The 22,223-nt window shown below is 28.0% G+C and overlaps 2 protein-coding genes across 3 annotated transcripts; one reads left to right on the plus strand and one right to left on the minus strand.

Annotated features, from left to right (window-relative positions):
- Positions 1 to 63: 63 nt before the first annotated feature.
- Positions 64 to 685, plus strand: LOC137811344 (large ribosomal subunit protein uL15x). The gene has a single exon (XM_068613036.2). The coding sequence runs from the start codon at positions 127 to 129 to the stop codon at positions 571 to 573; it is 447 nt and encodes a 148-aa protein (XP_068469137.1). The 5' UTR covers positions 64 to 126; the 3' UTR covers positions 574 to 685.
- Positions 686 to 3,474: 2,789 nt separating this feature from the next.
- On the minus strand, positions 3,475 to 15,801 carry LOC137811345 (protein DETOXIFICATION 29). Of its 2 annotated transcripts, none has more exons than XM_068613038.2 (9): positions 15,383 to 15,801; positions 12,654 to 13,195; positions 10,107 to 10,193; positions 5,632 to 5,688; positions 5,269 to 5,507; positions 5,075 to 5,193; positions 4,845 to 4,931; positions 4,603 to 4,724; positions 3,475 to 3,601 (listed from the first exon to the last, which is right to left on the minus strand). In XM_068613038.2, exons 1-8 carry the CDS (start codon positions 15,701 to 15,703, stop codon positions 4,641 to 4,643), a joined length of 1,536 nt encoding a protein of 511 aa, XP_068469139.2. In that variant the 5' UTR covers positions 15,704 to 15,801; the 3' UTR covers positions 3,475 to 3,601; positions 4,603 to 4,640. The 2 variants fall into 2 exon arrangements, with proteins under 2 accessions (XP_068469139.2, XP_068469138.2); XM_068613037.2 differs by lacking the exon at positions 3,475 to 3,601 and adding an exon at positions 4,333 to 4,470.
- Positions 15,802 to 22,223: the final 6,422 nt, after the last annotated feature.

Consider the following 22,223-nt stretch of genomic DNA (forward strand, 5'->3'; position numbering starts at 1 on the left):
GCCCAGTAGTTCTTATTCATAAAAGCCCAACAAACTCCAAACCCTAGGAGTACAGATGAAAAGCTCACTCAATAAATCCCATCTCACCAAACCCTAGCTTGTGCGGCCGAAGACAGAGGCAGAGAAATGACGACCCGATTCAAGAAGAACAGGAAGAAGCGCGGCCACGTTAGCGCCGGTCATGGTCGTATCGGAAAGCACCGTAAGCATCCCGGTGGGCGGGGAAACGCCGGTGGTATGCACCACCACCGGATCCTGTTCGACAAGTACCATCCTGGTTACTTCGGGAAGGTGGGAATGCGGTACTTTCACAAGCTCCGCAACCAGTTCCACTGCCCCATCGTTAACATCGACAAGCTATGGTCTCTCCTGCCCCAGGAGGCAAAGGACAAAGCCGTAAAATCCAAGGATACTGCCCCTGTCATCGACGTTACACAGCACGGTTACTTTAAGGTCCTCGGAAAAGGAGTCCTACCCCAAAACCAGCCCTTCGTTGTGAAAGCCAAGCTTATTTCGAAGATTGCCGAGAAGAAGATTAAGGAAGCTGGCGGCGCTGTTGTTCTTACCGCTTAGGTTTTTAATTAGTTTTTATTTTTTTTCATACATTGCAAGTTAATGTGTTATTTTCGTGTTGTTTCGGAGTTTTTTAACATTATATATTGCAAGTCATATATTGCGTTTTTAATTTGTTATTTTCGGATTTAGATAAAGTAAATGTTTGTTTCAAATAATTGACCTAGACTCTTAAAAACTTGTTTGACTGTTAGAAATTTTTTAAGGGTATGTTTTTGGAGCTCTCCTTGGTGAAGCGAAATTTGGTGCGTTTTATCGATTATGCAGTGTGGGATGAACTTCAATTTCGTTGAGCGAGTTGTGTTTGATAGATTTCCTTTTCTGATATTGAAGTCTTGGCACCGTTTCTGAATTTGTGTAAATGTTTGTGTAACCTTGCTTCGACGAGCTTAATTTTTTAATTGAATGAAATTAGTATTAGTATTTTGGGAAAAATTTTAAGAGTGGTAGCTATTGCAGTCGCCTGAATGCTGTGTGATACGTAATGGTTGTGGTTGCAGAATTAGGGTTTTGCAATGCTGTGATACGGATTATTTTCTCAGTTCGAGAATTATTTTTTGCAAAGCTGTTGTAGATTAGGGTTTTTGCAGGATTAATATCGCAGTTGTAGATTGGGGTTTTGCAACCATAGGTTTAGCTCCCTAATTCATCTTTTGCTTTACGAAACCAAATTGAGGAAGTCCCCCATCAAAACTTTTGAAGAACAAAATTGGGAGTTGTTTAAGAAGATATATATTTTCAGTTGGGGTTGAAAATTTGATCTTAGAAATCCTATTTCCCTATTTGGGGAAAGACTAGTTCAATGTTAATGAAATAGACTTTGAAATATTGATATTGTCCTAGAAGTTCAATCCATTGATGAATAGTATATTTAGTTCGATGTTCCAAGCTGCCCCTCCATGGTTGGTGAAAAGACAAAATGGCTCTTTTTTCAGAATTATAAAATAAACCTAGATTCTCCTTTCTCTTTCACTTCATCTTCTTCCTCCCTACCCTCACCATTTGATGTGCCCTCTTTGTGTGAACGTTTCAGAACCTATTGCCCTTTGAGGAGGTTCGTTTTTTCGAATTTATATTTGTTGTTGGTGCAACAACTTCATTTCAGATTGGGTGATTTGGGAAGTTTTTGAAGTGCACCAGAAAACCATTTGGAAACTTGGTATACAAATTGGAATGTCTTTTGTAATATACAATTTGGAATGCCTAGTTAGGAACGTATTTTGGAATCATATATGTACAAAATTGTCCTATAATTGAGATATGCCACTAAGTGGACTCATCATTCAAGGTGACGATGATCTCACCAACTCAACCCGAAAGTGTTTTTTACTATAAATAATAACACATGACTAAATATAACTTCATCAACTGAAGTTTTTATTTCTTATTTTACACTCCCATACTAGGAAGTATGGAGCTAACAGAGGATTTGTCAGGTTCGAAGCAAATCTACAAAGGGCAACTAACAGAGGATTTCACACAAACACAAGGAGGATGCAAAAAATAATGAAGCCTGGTGAAAAGGAAAATCTAAGTTTATTTTATAAATTTGAAGGAGGAACAGTTTTGTCATGGGGTGCAGCTTGAAACATCCTTTCTTTGGGTTGGTTGGATTGTATGTCACTAGCCTATCTCGCAGGGAAAATTTTCCTGTATCCCATTTCTGCATCTCCATAGAAGCGAAATGAGAATTTTATCCTCTTCATCTTTTCCATTGAGCACACACCTTTCCCTTTTTAGTTACAGCAACCCTCACCTCCAATTTCCACAGCCGCAACAGTTCCCCATCTCCAATTTTCATCACTGCACCGCAATAACTCCCCACATCTAACATCACTACCACAGCACCTCCCCACTGTTGCTATAGCCCCTCACCGTCTAACCAGAAAAGTTCTGAAATATATATTCTAAAATCTAAAATACTAAATTTATATTATTAATCCTAGACCCTAGAATTTAGAATACAATATATTTCCGATTTTAAAATTCGAAATTCAATGTATTTTGGGTTCGAAAGACAATGTGTTGTTCACTATAAAATCAGGAATATCAAAGAGTTTGGATAACTGTATATATTTTTTAACCAAGTCTTCATTACCATGATCATTATGAATAAAACAGTCTATTCGAGCGTTTAATGACGAACGATTATTTATGGAACAACAATCATATGACCATTCCAAAGAACGTCACCTAAGAGATTTATAAATACCTACTCTTGAGGAAGTACAAAGTATAATCTATCTTATCATATGCTCTTAACTCTCACATTGTTAATTGTTAAGTACTTATTGTGCTCCCATTGACTTAAGCATTGAAGACTTTTTGTAAGTGGATCTTCATTCTCTCTTTTTGATCGGTCAACCTACAAAACTTGATCCATGAAAAAGTCATGTATTCTCCACCTCGAAATTCTCTTAAATTCATTTTTTTGTTAGAATACAATGTATTCTAGAATCAAGAATTCATAATACATTTTATTTCAATTGTAGAATTTAAAATACAAACCATAATTTATATTCTGATATAGAATTTATAATACAAATTTGTATTTTGAATTATATAATTGAAAATATAAATTTTGTCTTTTAAAATTTTTAATTTTATAAAAAAATATTCATAATTTTAAAACTTAAAATATAAAATTTAATTCTGAATTATACTGTATTCCAAATAAATATTTTTTAATTGTATTCGAAATAGATATTTTTGAATTGTATTCGAAATAGATAATTTTGGTTATTTTAAAATATATGGGATGTCAAAAAAAGTATGGAAGTCCAGGAAGAATTTGCCCACAGTCCATTTTTGACAGTCTCTTCTAAGGAGGGAATTCCTAGCAACTTTTCCAAAAAATCATCTTTTAATCTTTCATGTGTACAAGTTATTATATGTACTGTTGAAAGCAAACATTGACGTGAATTATGAGAATACTCCTTCTTCGTTTCTTCTACTTAATCTTCTAAATCATCACCCAAACAACTTATGCCTGCAATCTGGTCCCCAGCGTCATTCCACTCCTCATTCCCTGAAATCAATAATTATTGTCATGTTGGGATCAGGACTTAAATAGACAAATAAAATAAGTTAAAAGTAAAATGCAAAAATAAGGTTTTCATGGAAATGGTTCACTTTCATTATTATTTTAAGGATTTGGATAATTTTAAAAAAATAAAAATGAGCATGTCCACTTTGAATATACGACTTCTGTAAAAGAAATGTGAACCATATAACCATTTTGAATTTATTATTAAGAAGTAATCATCTTTATGTAGATAATGAGTTTTTCTTTTTTTACTAAAAGTCATTATTCTTAAGATGGTTTTATTTATTTTTACTTTTTAAATAGAAGTTTTTATATGACAATTTGAATTTTCTTTCTCAGTGTTTATGTATGTGATTATTTAACCTTTGTTTATTTATGTTTGTATTAACCGAGTTTGTTACATATTTAGTAATTTAGTTTTTTTATTTAAATTTAAGAATTAAATTTATAACTGAAAAGTTGTTTTTTATTTAAAAAAAACAATATTTCAGTGTTTATATTTTTTAAGATGTAGTTAGGTTATCTATATGATAAATTTTGAATACTTTTTTTTAAACTTAGGCTAAATTGAGTTTTATTCGTTGAAAGGGGTTCTCATTTAAGAAGAATCACGGAAAAAGACATAATGTGAAGAAAACATTTTCATTAAATAGAGTGCAATCTAATGATTTAATACATATTCTTGTTTTTCACATTAAAGCAACATCTTTAATATTCTAAATGATTCAACCATAATAGAATCTTCTACATTGGATCTTTATTCACTTCTTGAACGACATCCTCTAGAGATCCACCTCATCATCAGCACGCTTAAAAACACTCCATATTTTGATGAATGCACAATATATTATCTAAATAAAATATTTAAAAAAGTAAATTAATTAGAAATGCAAGAAACTCAAATTCAGTATACTTAAATTCCTAAAAATCTGTGAGCATAAAAAATTGGTAAATCTTTTTTTAGCTGAGTTCAAATGTCATACCATCTTATCTTATGGTACCAATTCTCCAAGTGCAGTATTCATGTTTCTGCTTCTGAGTTCTCTTTGTCGTCTGCTACTTTATGTCCACTCCATGTTTGTACCCTATTTTCAGCAAGGGAGGCCTGCAATTTTGTGTTAGTTTCAATTAATAATTAATTGTGTGTATGCTCAAAACAAAGAGTTCACTTGAACTTGCAATTGTTCATACACAATAAACTATCTGAATACTATTATTATTTTACCTCCTTATTCCAGTTAGTTTTGTAAATCATCACCAAAATAACAATCGTTTGTAGCATAGTTCCGGATATCATTCCTTGCCATATTCCCTATCATCCAACAATAAATAACTCAATATGATAAATCAAATTAAAAAATAAAAATGCTCTATTAACTATTATCTCCTTAATGAGATCCGAAACATCTTTCACTTTTTATATACAATAATTTAATCATATATGTTATGATTTACCTTGATACCTCGATCAAACTTATAACCCAAAAGGAGACCAAGAGGAATTCCAAAAAGGTAGTAGCATCCTATGTTTACATAAGCAACAAGACTCTGCCATCCTGCTCCAATGGCAACTCCTGCACAAAACTAAAAATCTGAGACATACACTAATCGAAGGAAAATTGATGTTTCAGTCTTTGAATTCACGTTACCTGAAAGAACAGGTTGAACGTTATTAATGACAATGCAAAAGCTCAACAATGGTGTGAGCTCCTTCACTAAGTTTTTTACTTCTGTGTCGTTTGAAAACAGAGAAGGATACTCATTCCGTGTGATCATCAAAACAAAAGCCAGAAAAAGTCCGATCAAAATGGAAGTGATGACAGCAACCACCAGAGCAAATAATGCTTTTCTTGGGTGATGTGCCCCTAGTTCATTTGATATTCTCACACTGCCAATTTTCATTCAAACCTTCCATTAACCAATTCTATAAATATATTACTTATAGATAGAAATATATACTTTAACTTCATAATATTTTGGTTTAGTATAAAGTAAGTGGTGTGGAATCAAACCTTGTGGCAGCGTTCAATCCGAAAGATACCATGATGGTCCACCCTAATATATTCATGCTGCAAAATAAAATATAATTAGGTCATTTACTTGATGATTTATTCTCGTTATTAATTTTCTAATTATTTTGTTAAATAAAAAAAACCATTCAAATTAAGCAAGAAGACAAGAAAAAAAGAACAAGTTACCGAGTAAATACATCTAATGCCTTGAAACAAAACAACTTATGGAGTTAATGTTGTAATAATTTAAAAAACAATTTTGTTTTTATTACTATGACCAATATTCTTTGGATGCTACGATGTGTCTTAAATCCTGTGAGAAAATAAGGTTTAGGGTTACTCATATTTTTTATGAAAGGAATGCATGTGCTGATAAGTTGACTAATTTAGAATTTATTCAAAGATAATCTTTTCATTGGTATAATAGACTACCATCAGTTTGTTCTTAGAATTCTTTATGAATAAGTATAATCTATCTATGTATCGTTCTTGTTAATGTATGAGTTTTGATCTAGTCTCCCGTATTTTTGTATTTTTTTTTAATAATATTTTTTTTCATGACAAATAATTGTTGTTATTTGGGGTGTCAGCATAACTGAAATGTCAAATTGCATAATAATGCCTAACATGAAAGTTTTTATTTTAAAAAATTTAGTTAATTTGATTTTTTAATATATTTATTTTTTATGTATAATTTAATTCATATTTTTAAAAAAATTCAACGGAGGAATATTGTAAATTTTTTATTCTGCAAATTAAGATACTAAAGAGTGTGTATATTTTTAATACATTTTTCTTTCTTATAAAATTTTAAAAGTCTCCATCTTCACCAATGGCCTTTATTTATTTATTTTTTTCCTTTCATTCTACTTTGTATTAAATTTATAATCTAAAAAAAAATCATGTTTTCAAATATTTTTTTATTTTTTTTACTCTATCATTATTAATTTTGTGCATGTAATTCAATTATACACTTTTTTGTTCTTTTTTTATCGGCAATACACTCTTTTGTTGTTTCTTCTTTCTTTTCAATTAACTCATTTTGTTTTTCAAAAGTAACGATCTTATTCCATTTTTTCTTATTAATTTGTGATTTTGTTTTCAATAATATTATCTCTTATTTACCCATATTGAATTTAGTTGTATCTTTTTTTTTAACCATTTTTCTACATATTTTATTTTATTTTATTTTCATCTCTAATTTTGATTTTTTTTCAATAATATTGTTTATTTCTTTATTTATCTTCAAATCTGATTTTATTTTTATATACATTTTTCAATCGAAAAGTACGTTATATATAACAGATAAGTTTATGTGCATATGCAGTAATTTTTTAATTAATAAATTGTTGAATTATATTAATTCCCTTCTATTTTTATTTAGGCAATAAAAAATTCAACAAAATTATGCACATTCATGGTTAAATGCCTTTAATTTCTATTTTTCTTTTGTTAATCTTTTTATTATATGTCACCTAAAAAAATTAAGTTTCATTTAATTTAATTTTTCCTACTTGTTTCTGCATCTGCAATTCAATTAAACATGATTTTGTGTTTTTTTATTGAACCAATTCTTTTACAAGCAATTGTTACATTCTGTTTATTATTATTATTTATATATTTGAGATTTGTTTCCAATAATCTTGTCATTTTTTAAGTATATTTTTATACCTGTGTACTTTCAATTGAAGAGAATAATAAACACTTTTAGGGTGAGAAAGTTTCAATCTTCAATTTCATATATATATATATATATATATAAATCATGAAATAGAAATTAATTTATAGATATCAAAATAATTAATTGTAATAATAATTAAATTAGAGACCATTTTAAAAATTAAAAACAAAAAATCTAAATTAGTTTATATTATTGTTAAATAATTTCTAAATTAATATCTAATTGATAGTTAAAATCTTAATTACTAATTAGATATAATTTAAAAACTATCTAATAATAATAAAAACTAATTTAGAAACCAATTTTTTTTTATTTTTAAAAACCAATTTTTTTTTATTTTTAAAATGACCTTTAATTTAGTTACTATTGTAATTAATTATCTTAGTCTTTAAAAATTGATTTTATTTCATAATTTTTTTAGTATATATATATATATATATATATATTATCTATTATCTATTTGTTTTCTTGTCGATTTTTTTAAAATGAATATTTTTTTCTCATTCAGTCCCCTGGAACATACCGTATCTTATAAAATAATATGCAAGCATATTGTGGTTTGACATTCCAACAAAAAAACTTTTTAAAGAATAACTCTAACGGCAATACAACTTTAAACAATATGTGAATTATTAACAATTAAATTAAACTTTTATGTTTAACACGTTTATATTTTTAAATTTTGTCTTTGTATTCGTCTAAACCTATATACAAAAGAGATTCTTCTATATAACTGTTTTTAATTTTTTTTTATCTTTATATTAATATTTAATTTTTTTATTAGACATGGTATCATTTTTTATTTTTTTAAAATATATTAAACAGTTATAAAAACAATTTTAAATATAGAACAGTTTTCTTTAATTTAATTTTCTGAAATATATTTTTATTTATTTAATTTTTACAATTTGAATTTTTAAGATTTTATCACTATCTTTTTTCTTTCTCACTTTATATTTTTCTTTCTCAAATCTCTTAAAATCTAATAACATGAGTCTCATATGTGCACCTTTCATACATACAGATACACATTAATTTATATTTCATTTAAATAAATATAAATATACATATAACAACAATAGTAAAAATAAAATAAAAAATATGAATATACATGCGTTTCACCTTTGTTTCCGCTACTAGTCGTTAAATAATAATAATAAATTAAGTTTAACGTCAAAAAATTTGTGCTATGTTTTTAGTTTTGTTTTACTTTTTCTATATATTTTATTTCTGTATTATAAATAAAGTATAATAAAAAAACAATTTCAAAATTTAAACTTCACTACAATTTTAATTTTACGCTTTATTGGTAGTTGAAATTTTGTTCCATTTGATACCGTAACAATTGATTATTTAAATTTTAGATATCATATTATAAATATTATATTTCAAAAGTCTTACTTTTTTCTTCAAAATTTGGATTTTAACGTTAAAAAATTTAAACAATGATAGTAATAAACACAATATATGTATTTAATTAGTAAATATTTTTTTTTAAAAAACATGTACTTTTAGTTATGATACAATTTTTTTTTATATAAGAAGTTTGTTAGTATCTTTTTTTATTAATAGCTTCAGTTTACATACTATTTATTATTTACACTTTTTATTTTATTTTTAAAAAATATTTTTATATCTCTACTAAAACATTATTAAATAAAAATTAATTTAAAAAATAAAAATAATTGATTATTATATTAACTAAGTTAAATATTATTTTATAGATAGTATCAAAATTTTAGGAATAATTTTAAAATATAAAATAGTTGATAATTAAAGTCTTAATAATTTTAGCTATTAATTTAAAAACTAGTTTATAAATTTATTAAAAATAAAAATTAATTTAGATGTTAATAATTTTTATATAAAAAATAATATATTAATTTAGTTGATATAATAATTAATTATTTTAACTTTTAAAATTAATTTTTTTATTTAATAATTTTTTAAGTGTATTTTATAGCATTTATTATTGATTTTATATTTATCCAACATTAAGTAGAAAAATAATATAGATTTTATATTTATCCAACATTAAGTAGGAAAATAATCTATACAAAACATATGGATAAAGAGATAGAAAAAGTGGCAATAATAGTTAGTGGCAAAATTTATACTAAAAAATCACAGAAGAAAGAGACCGAATTGTAGTTAGTGCCAACTGTAGTTAGTGACCAATTTATCCACTGCAAAATCCCATTAGAAAAGATAGAAAAAGTGATAGTTATAATTATAGAAAGATTGGTAATCATAGTTAGTGGATATGCCACTACTTGTTAAAGTTGATAAGCTATAAAGTTTACAACGTTGGAAATTGTTCTTTTTAGTCCCATCCCTTTACTTCATTATTAACTATTCTTGGGATTGGTGAAAGTAGTGAGTACCAGGCTTAAAATATAGCATTAAGTAATTTTTAATATATAAGTGTTATTCCACTTTTATTTTATTTTATGAGTTTTAGAATCATGTTATTTGTAAAATATTTTCTCAAATTTTGGTTAGATTATTATAAAATTTATATTTAATAACTTTTTCTTTGTATTTAACTTTTTAAGACCTATAACTTATATCTGATATCGACGTGTTCTATTGAATATATGGGTCATAAGTTTAAAATTCTAAGCTAACCTTCATATTAGAAAAGTTAAGACCACTGTCAATATTAAATAAGACCTTTAATTATAAAAGTAAATAGATTATTTTTTAGATTTATAACATGATAGTCTTAAAAATTTTATTTAAAAACCTTAAAAATAAAATAAAAAGCAAATAAAAGTCTATATTAGTGACTGACCAGATAGAAAAGGCGCCTAAGTAGATTTTTGCATTTTTGAGGTATCCAGCGAACAAAAGCAGAGCCATAAAGTACCATGTTTCCAAACTGCATGCATCAGACACAGTAATATACACCAAATTAAATATCATAAAAGAAAATAAATAATATGATAAAAAACAATATCTAACAAATATTGTAAATAAAATATAATTTATTTGCTATGCCCCTCTTAAATTTTCCTCTCATGACATGTTTGTTTTTCAGTTTACTTATTTATTTTATTTTTAAACATCTCATTTTTAACATTATTATTTTTTGTATTCCTTTCCCTATGTACATATCATATTACTCATTATACATATATACTAATGTATTGTTTTGTATGTTGAAGTAAAAACCACTCAAATATATTTGATATATAGTGTTATAATGATATTTGTTGAAAGTTATTTGTAAGACCTAAAGTTGTAATAAATATGAGTTTTAAATGAATAAAAAATTATAATATTTATAAATAGGTTATGGGTAGTTATTCTTTATTTTCTTCTCTTCTTTGAATGTTTTGTAAGTGGAAAATGTTGTTGGTCCATGATTTGATATTTGAAAACTTATATGATTTGATATTTGAAAACTTATATAAAGATATGGTGTTGAATATCTGAAGGGCAGAAATTAGTTGAAGAAAATTATGAATTAGAAATTAATTTTATATAAAAAAATAATTAATTTTTATAGTAATTAAATTAGATACTATTTTAAAAACTAAAAAAAATAGTATTGTTAAATAGTTTCTAAATTGGTATCTAATTAGCTATTAAAGTTTTAGCTATCAATTATTAAAAATTTAAATTTGGTAACAAAAATCTTGATGACTAATTAGATACTAATTTAAAAATCATTTAACATAATAGAAACTAATTTAAAAATATTTTTTTTTCACTATAATAATTAATTACTTTTTTTTCTATATTTGATTTTTATTTAATGATTTTATTGAGTTTTTTAATAAAATTTTATGTTGTCAAAAAAAACTAAAAGAAATTTGTGTATAATAAATTCATGCAATCTCTGAAAGATAAACAAAAGAAATGAAGGATGATTTTCACCGACAGTTTTGATAGATCAAATATTAGTGTTTAGTACAATATGTTTAATACAAAATTTTCAGAAGATATTAAGTATGATAAATTATAGTGTCTCATTACAATGTAGTTGAAGATTCGGTAAAATAATTTAGTTAAAATAATATATATATATATATATATATATTATCCATTTTAAAACAGTTTACCCTTACGTATTTATTTAAACTGTTATAATTAATTTTATTCAATGCTATTATAATTTGAAGTTACATGTGTTTTTAAATTCTGATATTTTTAGTACCATGAATAAATAAATAAAGATTAAAAAAAGTAAAAGAGACAAAAAGAAAACACGAGAAAAGAAACAAAGGTTTTTTCACCAAAATGGTGTATTTTTTTTTCATATTTACAAAAATGGGCAAAATCAGAAAAAATTACAGAAATGGACAATTCTTGGTCAAAGTTGCCAATGGTGTAGGCAACATCAATTAAATTTGTTAATCTCTCTACTTTTTATTTTTTAATTAAAGTTTTTAACTTGGTTGACAACTTCAGTGTAAATAAAATTGGATATTGGATTGGCAAGTTCAGTTCATTTTTATTTAAAATAATTAATTTTGTTAAAAATTAAAAGACATATCAACTCCACACGATTAGAAAGGCATATCAAGTTCAATTTCATCCCATTCGAAACGAGGATTATTGGTCTATTTATATCAGACCAAATTTCATACCTGACCCCCACATGCGACGTAAAAACTCGGGACGACCAATTACAACTCATTTGCATAATGAAATGCATCAACCAATTCAAAACAAGCCAAAAAAATGTTTTTAGTGTCGCAATGAAGGTCATAACAGAGGAAATTGTCCATTTAGACAGTAGAATAATCCTTTGTAATGTTGTTATCAAATATTTTAATATCATTTTCTTTTAATGACTTCTATTCAATATTTTCATTTATTTTACATAAATACATGTATATTATTACTTTTTACATATTATATAATTTATACTTTTTGTTCTTACAACAAGGGCCAAGAACACTAGAATCAGGTTGACAAGATTATATACCATTTTCTTAAATAAAATTAAATTAAATTTTGATATTATAATTAAAATAAATTTTTTAACTATATACTTTTATTTCCAAAAGTATTAATTGTCATTTTTAGAAAAAAATGAACTGATCTTGCCAATACGGTTGACAACTTCAATGGAGTGAAATTGTCAACCCAATATCCAATTTTATTTACACTGAAGTTGTCAACCCAGTTACAAACTTTAATTAAAAAATAAAAAGTGAGAGATTAACAAATTTAATTGATGTTGCCTACACCATTGGCAACTTTGACAAAAAATTGCCCATTTCTATAATTTTTTCTGCTTTTGCCCATTTACTTAATAATGAAAAAAGAATACACCATTTTTGTGAAAAACCCAGAAACAAAGGAAAGGAAAGGTTGAGGTGAGACTCACCAGAGCATAACAGCAGAGGCAAGAGAAAGGCGAAAGAATCCCCAAAGATTCCCAAATGCTTCCCAGGAGAACCCCTTCCACGCTGCCCCACACCTACCACTAAGCACATACCCCAACTGAGCCACCACTATGAACCACCACGACCCATTTAGCACCACCGCCGCACCCGGCAGACCCCACTCCGCCTTCATAATCAGTAACCAGCTCAAGAGCGGGTGCACCGCCATGGCCACCCCGGATATCGCAGCGATGACAATGACCTTGCTCTGCGTCTGCAGGAACTTGGCCACCGGAAAATTCACCGCGTACGCAAACAGCTGCGGAATCATCCATATGGCGAATTTTCCTGCAGCTCGAGATATCTCTGGGTTTTGGCCTATTAGAATCAGAAAAGATCCTGCGAAGATGTAGAAAAAGCATAGAACACAAGCCGTGCCGAAGAGTAACACCCATGATCTTTGCATGTACACGCCTAGCATGTTCAGCTTCCCTGCGCCCACTGCTTGCCCACACAGCGTTTCCAACGCGCTTCCCATCCCTAGCTGCTCCAATCAAACCGATTTTATTCTAACATCACCTTATACCATCTAATTGTTACCCTAATACCTAACAAACAACAAAGATAAAAAAAAAAAACAGAAAACACACACTACAAATTTATGTGTAAATTATCTATTTAGCATTATTTTGTTTTTATTTCTCCATTTAATATTTTTTATTTATTTCTCTATCTAACACTATTTTATTTTTTATTTATCTATATAGCACCATTTTAAAAATAAATAAATAATAAAAAGGAAAATAAATGTTGATCATAAAAAAGAAAATAAATGAAAAATTATCATTCATTTAATATTTTCTTTAATGGTACACTAAATAGTTTGTGAAAAATGAAACATAATTAATGACGAGAAGTCCATAATCCAGTAATATTGGACATGTTCTTTATTTGTGTCCTAATGCTTGACCATATAAACATTTTTTTTTCGATCATGTTGTTCTCTTATGTCCATATGAGTCTTTATTTAACTTGATTTTTTTTATTTATCATTTTTTTAAATTTATTATTTTATTTATTTATTTTTGAAATGGTGCTAAATAGAAAAATAAAATATAAAAAAATATTAAATAGGGAAATAAAATAAAAAATGTGCTAAATAAAAAAATAAAAAGAAATATTAAATTAAAAATTAAAATGTAAATGATGTTAGATGAAAAATTACCACAATTTACTCTTTTGAAAAAATATCTCTTCACAGTGCTATTCATTAACTATTTTTTATAATAGAATATTATATAATTGTAAAGTGAATGTACGTAACAAACTATGCAATATCATGGTTTTACTTTTTCGTTTAATATCCTTTTATACAAAAGTCATGATCGTACACTTTTACTTTTTTCTTGTATTCAAATTATAACATTTTATTTATATTATTTTAATATAAAATTTTATATTACATTAATATAATATTTTATTATCAAATAAATGTTGATAAAAAAGAGTGGTCTCAGAAGAATTTCTTTTCATACGAAGGGGTAAATATACAAGTGACTGAGGTAATAATTCCTTTTTTTAATCATCAATAATAGCTCTCTTTTTATTATTTATTGGTTTTAATGGAGGTTGTGCATGCATCAAAAGCTTCCTTTTTTTTTACTTTTTTTTTATTCTTTCACTAAAAAAAATAAAAAATAATTAATTATTATAATAACAAAATTAGAAATTATTTAAAATATAAAAAAATTTATAGTTTCTAAATTAGTTTTTATTGTTGTTAAATGGTTTATAAATTATATCTAATTAGCTACTAAAGTTTTTCTACCAAATTTAAAATATAAATAATTAGTAATTAAAATTTTTATAGTTAATTAGATACTAATTTAAAAACTTTTTAATCATAATAGAAACTAATTTAAAAACTAAAAACAAATAAAAAATTTACTCTAAAATAATTTTTAATTTAGTCATTATAACAACTAATTATTATTTTTTCTAAATTTAGTTTTTATTTCATCATTTTCTTGTTTTTATTTTAGTATGCTTTCTACTTTCCTATAAGCCTATTTTTTTTTTTATTAAGATGCTGTTTCAGATAATTTATTAAATAAGGATAATCAAAGCCAACTTTAGTCCAGCAAATTAGTTAATTATTGACATATATGACATATTTTAACTACAATGCAAAACAAATTTTTAATATTTTAATTAAAATCATAAATTTATTTGTAAATCTTGTTAGTAATGAATTAGTTAAGTATTAGAAAAAAAAATTATAACAAAAGTTAATCAAGTAATATTCTCAAACCTTCTAAAATAGAAATAGTTCAAGGTTTAAATAAAAATAATAACAAATTATTAAATTCTGTTTTTAGTTTCCTTCATCAAAAACAAAAGTTCAGCATATTTATAAAAAAATAGTAGATAAAAATAATCATTTAAATTATAATTTATTAATCAAATTATTGAAAGAACATCTCAAAATAAAAATATTCTTATATCTGAAAGTAAATAAATAGAAAACATAACAAAAAAAAGTACAGAAAGAAGGTCATGCATGCATATGCATGCATTTCCATAAAAAAATAAAAAATAAAAAATAATAATAATAATAATAATAAATAGAGAAGTTTGTTTGAATATACAACTTCTGAAAAGCCTTGTCGTAAATTTTTGTTAGTAATTTTGGCTAAACATGTATCAGTTTGATATATCTGTAGGAGTTTACCATTATGCCGTAGGAGAAGCCGGCGATGAGGGAGTTCTCGACGGAGACGGCGGTGAGGGCGATGGTGCCGATGTGACCGGCAAAGATTTGAGTGAAGGCGCCGAGGGAATACTTTGAGACAAAGGAAAAGATACCAGGGCCTGCGAGGTACCAGAGCTTCTTCGACTCCGCCACGAATTCCCTATAGAACTCGCCGGGGCTGGTAATAGGATCGATGTCAGCGGTTCCAGCGGTGAAAACTGCGGCGGTTCCTCGTTGTGAGTGGATTTGATGGGATTCATCTGCTGCGTGTGCCTGTGTGGTGCCATCTGAGTGCTTCATCAATGACAGTGGAAGTGGAATGGAAGTGGTCGATAAGTGATATAAAAAGAGATATAAAGGAACACAAAAGATAACATCATATTAGGTTAACCATATGCGGGAAACAAAGTTGCTATATACCATGATATTATAATACTTGTCAAATTATTTTACTTTACTTCAAACTTTATATCTCTTAATTATATAATTTATTTAAACATGCAGATAAATAGTTTTATTAAAAATTTATTGTCCTATTCTATTCTTTGCAAGACTATATAATTTCATACAATTAAAAATAAAGATATTTCATAATTATAAATTTTATTTTATAAACAGTAAGATAAAGTATGAGTTTCGGATACCGTTCAGACACGTCTCTTAAACAATATGTTTGTGTCAAACGTATGTATTGAACATCAACCTAAACATCAACCTTAAAACACGTATTAGTATTTGTGAAGTGTTCAATTCAAAAAATATTTATTAGATTTCTTATAATTCTAACACAATTTTAAAAATATAAATATATTAATTTTTTAAAACTCAAATTTATTATATAAATTTTTAATATAATTATAAAAATAAAAAACATTGTAACCAATATAAAATATTTTTTTACTAAAAAAAACTAAAATATACTTATCCACGTTTGTACTATTTAAATTTTAACTTATTATCAGTACTAAAAGATTTTTCCACGGAATACCCAAGAAACACTCAACTCCGTGTCCTAACAAATCCTCGAAAACTTTTTCAATCATCTTCTCGAAGCCCAAAAAAACAATACTATGCAAACAAAAACAAAACAAAAACTTGACAAAAACCAAAACAGAAACTTGACAGAGGAGAAGAAAAAGCATACTCAATCCAGCTTTACTAAACATTACATTTAAATATGCTTCTTTTTATAAAGTTGACTACATTATTAACACACATTATTTATATCCAATCGAAATTATACTTAATAATATCATTAAAAAATTCAAATAAATATAACATGCTTATTTTTTTTAACTTAAACTATTTCATATTTAATATTCGTATATAATTTAAAGTTTTTGAACCACTTGGTGATAAAAAACAAGTTTATGGTCATCCTTATCCTATTGTGAAGAACTTTTTCTATAAAGGAACATGAAATTTCACGATATTTCTAATTAAATAATAAAATTGTTTAAAATCCTAAATATTTAAAATTAAAATATATTTTTTACAAGAAAATGTAAGTCATATATTTTAATGTTTATTTAAAATATTTAATATATTAAATTGTAAACTATTTTTAATAAAATGCTTATATTTAAATATGATAAAAACATGTTAATTTGTTTGTAATTTTAAAATCATGTAAAAATAAACAACATAATAATGTTAATTAGAAAAAGAAAAGACATTCCTAGTAATAACATTTTAATCCTTCTTGTGGAGACCTTCAAACGGTTTTCTAGAAGACATATCTTATTCTGTTGTATGATAATAATTGTATCTTTTTTATCGGTAACGTCTTCAATGCACCATTTGAAAAAATTACTGCCTAGAACCATGCCACTTCTAATCTGTTTTGAAGAAAACAATAAAATTGAACAATGAATAAGTTTAAAATAACATTTTTAAGTTTGTATCAAACCTAATTGAATAAATTTTACCTTGTAGTTGGGACAACTCCAAAAAAAATTTCCATCATTTTTTTTTGTTTTCGCTATTATCAAAACAACAAACTGTTCACAATCACAAATAGGAGCAACGAAGGCATTTGTGCTCCCAGTAGCATGGGTAAAAGTACCACGTTTTTGCACACTACAACCAGGACAACTAGATGACGACGTGTTCTGATACGTAGACATTGAATGACACTTAACCAATGCTGTCGAAGTTTCGTATTAGGGTTTAGGGACACAAATATGATTTATGCATAATAGAAATAAAATGGTAAAAAATTTGCATTCAAAACAATATGATTATGTAAATAAGTACCATGAAAAGTAGCATAAAACCTTAATATTAAATAACAATTTGTCAATGGTCAACGTCAAAAATAACAATAACAATTCATTAATGTTCAACATGAAAATTAGAAATAAAAATAACAATGACAATAACATAATGATAACACAATCAATGGTCTTGATGACGTCGAATGTCATTCAGAGTATCCTCAATTCGGTCCATCCTTTGATCAACCCTGTCAATGCAGGTATTCATGTTTTGTATCCCGGACAAAATTTGGGTTAACAATTCGATTTGATTAGGGATTGCTGCCTCAGGTTGACCACCTTCAACATCTTGTGCTGGCAATTCATCCTCTTCATCATCTTCTTCGTGTGCATGGTGAGGCCTACCAAGTTGCCATACGTCATTGACCTGGAATATATTTAATTTTTTCATACTCTTTTTCCCAAAGTAATGATTCCAACCTAGCATTATTGGTTGTTTATTCGACAAGTCGAAGCCATACACTTGCAAGATCCTCGTTATCAAATTTGCATATGGGAGATGCATCTTGTTATCCCGACATTTGATGATGTGTTGCATGATGTAATGAGGCCAATTAATGAGTACATTATTTTTATTAACCACAACATCAAAATATCTTCATTCAGTATTGTGCAAAGTTGCTTCCACGAGGGCACAAGATATGCACCCATGTGTAATGCAACAGTCGATCATTCATTTTCAGACTACCGACATTTCTAAGATTTTCACCTTCAACATCTTCACGAATCATGGACGATAATGCCAGTGCTCGATCAAAATTCAGTTCCTCAGGGATCGTCCCAGGGGTTAACTTAAGACCGTCATACTGGAGATGAGCAATGGTCATCCAATCCATTTCTTTAATGTGTATCATCATTCCGCAAATCTCAATGGCAAAGTGACCAACATGTGTGATTTTTACATTTGTATAAAATACTCTTACCAAGTCCTCATAATACGGAAGATTAATTCCAAGGAAAGGTTGTAAACCTTGCCAATTCAGAGCATTTTGGAATTCAAATCCTAGAGCAGCAAAAATGGAGTATGCATAACTTTTGGTGGTAATACTGGTCTTGCGTGAAACTTTTTTTCAAACACCACCATTTGACGTTTTGTACTAAACTATATTGAATAATCAAGAACTTGTTCAATCCTCGTTGCTGGCTGAGGAGGAACGACAACATCTTTTGCTGGAGATTTACCCTTATGGGTTCTGTTACATTTCTGGGATGATGATGCCATGTATAATGCAATTACTACAATAAATAACTAAACAAAAGTTAACATAATATCATAAACATAATGTTAGGTCTTTTCAAACCCAATAGTACAAGTTCACAAAGCAAAATATTACATGGCCTATGAAAGTACAAGTTCACAAAGCAAAATATTACATGTCCAATAATAAACAAACACGGTCAAATATTACATGTCCAATAATTAAAGGTAACGCCGACGCAGAGATATGAAATCAACGCCTAGTCATAAATCCAAACAACTTTGTCATGCGACACTCATATGGCATCCCAAATAGTTGCTTAACTCTTCCGGGATGGTCACATAAAAACTCGTTGCATTGATCCATGAGCTGTTCATCCTGAATGTTAAGCTCCATGAGCATTGCCCAAATATCAGACTTTGAGTATTGGTATGAGGCATGGCGTTGATGGTGGTGTACATGCTCAACATATAGGTTGTTTCTTCGCCTAATTTCGGCAGCTATATCTTGAGTTGTCGTTGCTTGTGCACGAGCAATATTCACCAAATGAGAGGCATTTTCATTTCCATCCTTCATTAATGACACGCATTGTTGAAGATTAGTATTCAACATTGCAAAATGTTCATCAATATCGTCCATAGTAGGGCCTTTTCTCTTTGATCCTCGAGATGAGGATGTGCCCGCAGAGCCAGTAGACGGCATAAAAGGAGTGTTTGACGGTGTTTCTGAAGGAGTGTCACTAGATTGGAAGTGAGGAGCAGGTGATCGTGGGACGTAGTCATCTGCCTCCTCATAGTTCGGTTGCTCGGGGATATAATTCATATTATTGTTCCCAAGGTTGACACTGAAATTGCTCATGTCAATAGGTGAATTGATGTCACGGGCTGTCTTGACTCGACTTCCCGTGGCTCTATCATTAGACCACAACTCCTCCATGAGGTCATAATGGCGAATGAGATTCACACGCCATTTCGCCGCAGATGGTTTGGCCTACATAGATGTCACATATTAGTATTTTATGCCAAATGTGAAGTCAAATGTATTTGTTAAATAAAAAATACTTATCATCGTACCTTAATCAACTCACTCCAAACTTCGTCCTCGGCTTCAAAATGTTTGGTGGTCTGGTTCCATGCGAAACCACTCAATCCACCAAACAAATCATGGACTTCCCTCCACCTGTCCTTGAGGCTTTTCTGACAGTTCTTGACCTGATTTTTCTTAATACCCGATAAGCCAGCCTCATTTAAAACCATAACTATGTTAGTGTATCCTTGAGTGGTCCAGCTAGCATCAATTCTACACCCTTTTCGTACCTCGTCAATCATTGCATTGAGCAAAATTAGGTCCATCTCTGTCGTACACTTCGTGAACTCTCGATAAGAACCTGATGAATTTGAAGCAACATTTTTCCTGCGATCCATCTAATTAACTTAAATAAAGTTAGGATGACAAACATTGAAAAATAGGACAAAATATATCATTTCATGAAATTAATTGTTTACATAATCTTGCCACATTTCGTTTGCTATAGTGTCCCTAATATGACACCCTAGCCTATAGTCATGTTCACGAGCATGGGTGGTGCTTGGTTGGACATCTTCTTGTAACAATTCATTATGTGATTCATACAAGCCTCATTTTAACACATATGCCATAATCGATTATGTTCCAAAAACAATACCACACAATCGATTATGCAACGAAAATAATCGATTATCTGCTATGTTTTACACTATAATCGATTATTCAGGCCCTCTATTTTCAGTCATAATCGGTTATAAGAAAACAAAAACCATGGCAATGCTTACCTCATATCAATGAACCACTGCGAAAGTCACCCTCTACTACTATGATGCCTAAAAAAGCTCTCCAAGCCCAGTTTAGTTTGAGTTTCTTTCTTTCACTGATGAAGTTTCAATGCACAGGTCTTAGTTTTATATACAACTCAATAAGCAATTAATAGGAACTAGCTACCTCAACTGCTGTTGCATTCATGTCATTGAAAGGCACTGCTTGGTCAAACGATTCCTAAACCAAAGTCAGGAATCTGATGCCATGCGTAACACTCTAAGGTCACCGCAAAGGTGCATGCAGTTTTGTCGTTTGCATGAAAGGCACACACGTGAAGAAGAAGAAATGAAAAAGAGAAGGTTACATTGGTAACTTCTCAAATATGACGTGACTTTCCTTCCCCACTCTCTCCTTTTCTCTTCATTCCTGAGAAGAACCACTTACCCTTCTACTTTCTCACCATCTCCTCCCTCACTCGCATGTGCCTATGAAACCAAACGGGGTGACCCTGCAACATCCGTCGTCGACTACCGTCCACCCCAGAACCAAACACTGCCTAAAGGTTGGTGGGAAAAGATAAGTCATGGGTAAAAGGCATGGATAAATTAAAAGAATTTCCCCCAGTGCCCTTAAAACTAAATTTCTCGCCTTTTTTTTTTTTAAAATTATCAAAAATATTTTGGTTTCAGAAACGAATGCCCACTAATTTATATATTATTTTTATTATAAAAATTTATTAGTCATGTATTAGATAATAATATGAACTACAAGAAAATATAGAAATGACTTCTAAAATTTAGCGATGGCGTACAATATTATTAGAGTTGAATAAACCAATCTAACGCGATATTTTTTTATAATTTTAATAATATAGAATAAATAAAAATATTATAAAATTTTAATAATATATACAAATATTTCAAAAATATTAAAGTTGGCTTAACTGATTATAATAATATTAAATGTTTTTTAATGACTACAAATATATTAAAAATATATATTAACCTTCTCTAACAATATTAAATATATTTTAAAAAATATTAAAACTAACTTAACCGACCCTAATAATATTAAATAAGCTAATAATACAAATATTTTTCTAAAAATACATTAGAATTAACTTAGTTCCGACTCTAATAAAATTAAATATATTTTAATATTTATTTAAAATATTTAATATAATTTAACATTTATTTAAAATATTTAATATAATTTAACATTTATTTAAAATATTAAATATATTTTAATATTTGTTTAAGTTAGCATTTGTGAGTCTTCACAACAATAATAGAAATCATAAACTATTTTTAGTAAAATATTTATATTTAAAGATGATCACAATTTTTTTTTGTTTACTTTTATATAAATTTTATTATATTCATCTCTTCATATATATATACACATTTTTTCATTTACATTCATCATCTTTATTTATACTCATCTCATTCTTTCAAATTGATCTTCTTAATTCATATTCATTTCCTTCATCAACTGTAATTTATTTTTTCGTTTGTATTTTATTTTATTAAAACTGTACGAGAAACTTTTTCT

Source organism: Phaseolus vulgaris, chromosome 2 (genome assembly GCF_051622355.1).
Source record: "Phaseolus vulgaris cultivar YP4 chromosome 2, ASM5162235v1, whole genome shotgun sequence".
NCBI classification, from domain to species: Eukaryota; Viridiplantae; Streptophyta; class Magnoliopsida; order Fabales; family Fabaceae; genus Phaseolus; species Phaseolus vulgaris.

What these genes read in the sequence shown, in the direction of transcription:
- LOC137811344 (XM_068613036.2), top strand. Translation starts at nt 127, where the DNA reads ATGACGACCCGATTCAAGAAGAACAGGAAGAAGCGCGGCCACGTTAGC.
- LOC137811345 (XM_068613038.2), bottom strand. Translation starts at nt 15,703, where the DNA reads ATGAAGCACTCAGATGGCACCACACAGGCACACGCAGCAGATGAATCC. An exon ending in GCCTCTGCTGTTATGCTCTG is followed by an intron (nt 10,194 to 12,653) that starts GTGAGTCTCACC and finishes TGATGCATGCAG; the next exon opens with TTTGGAAACATGGTACTTTA. An exon ending in TTAGGCGCCTTTTCTATCTG is followed by an intron (nt 5,689 to 10,106) that starts GTCAGTCACTAA and finishes TTTATTTTGCAG; the next exon opens with CATGAATATATTAGGGTGGA.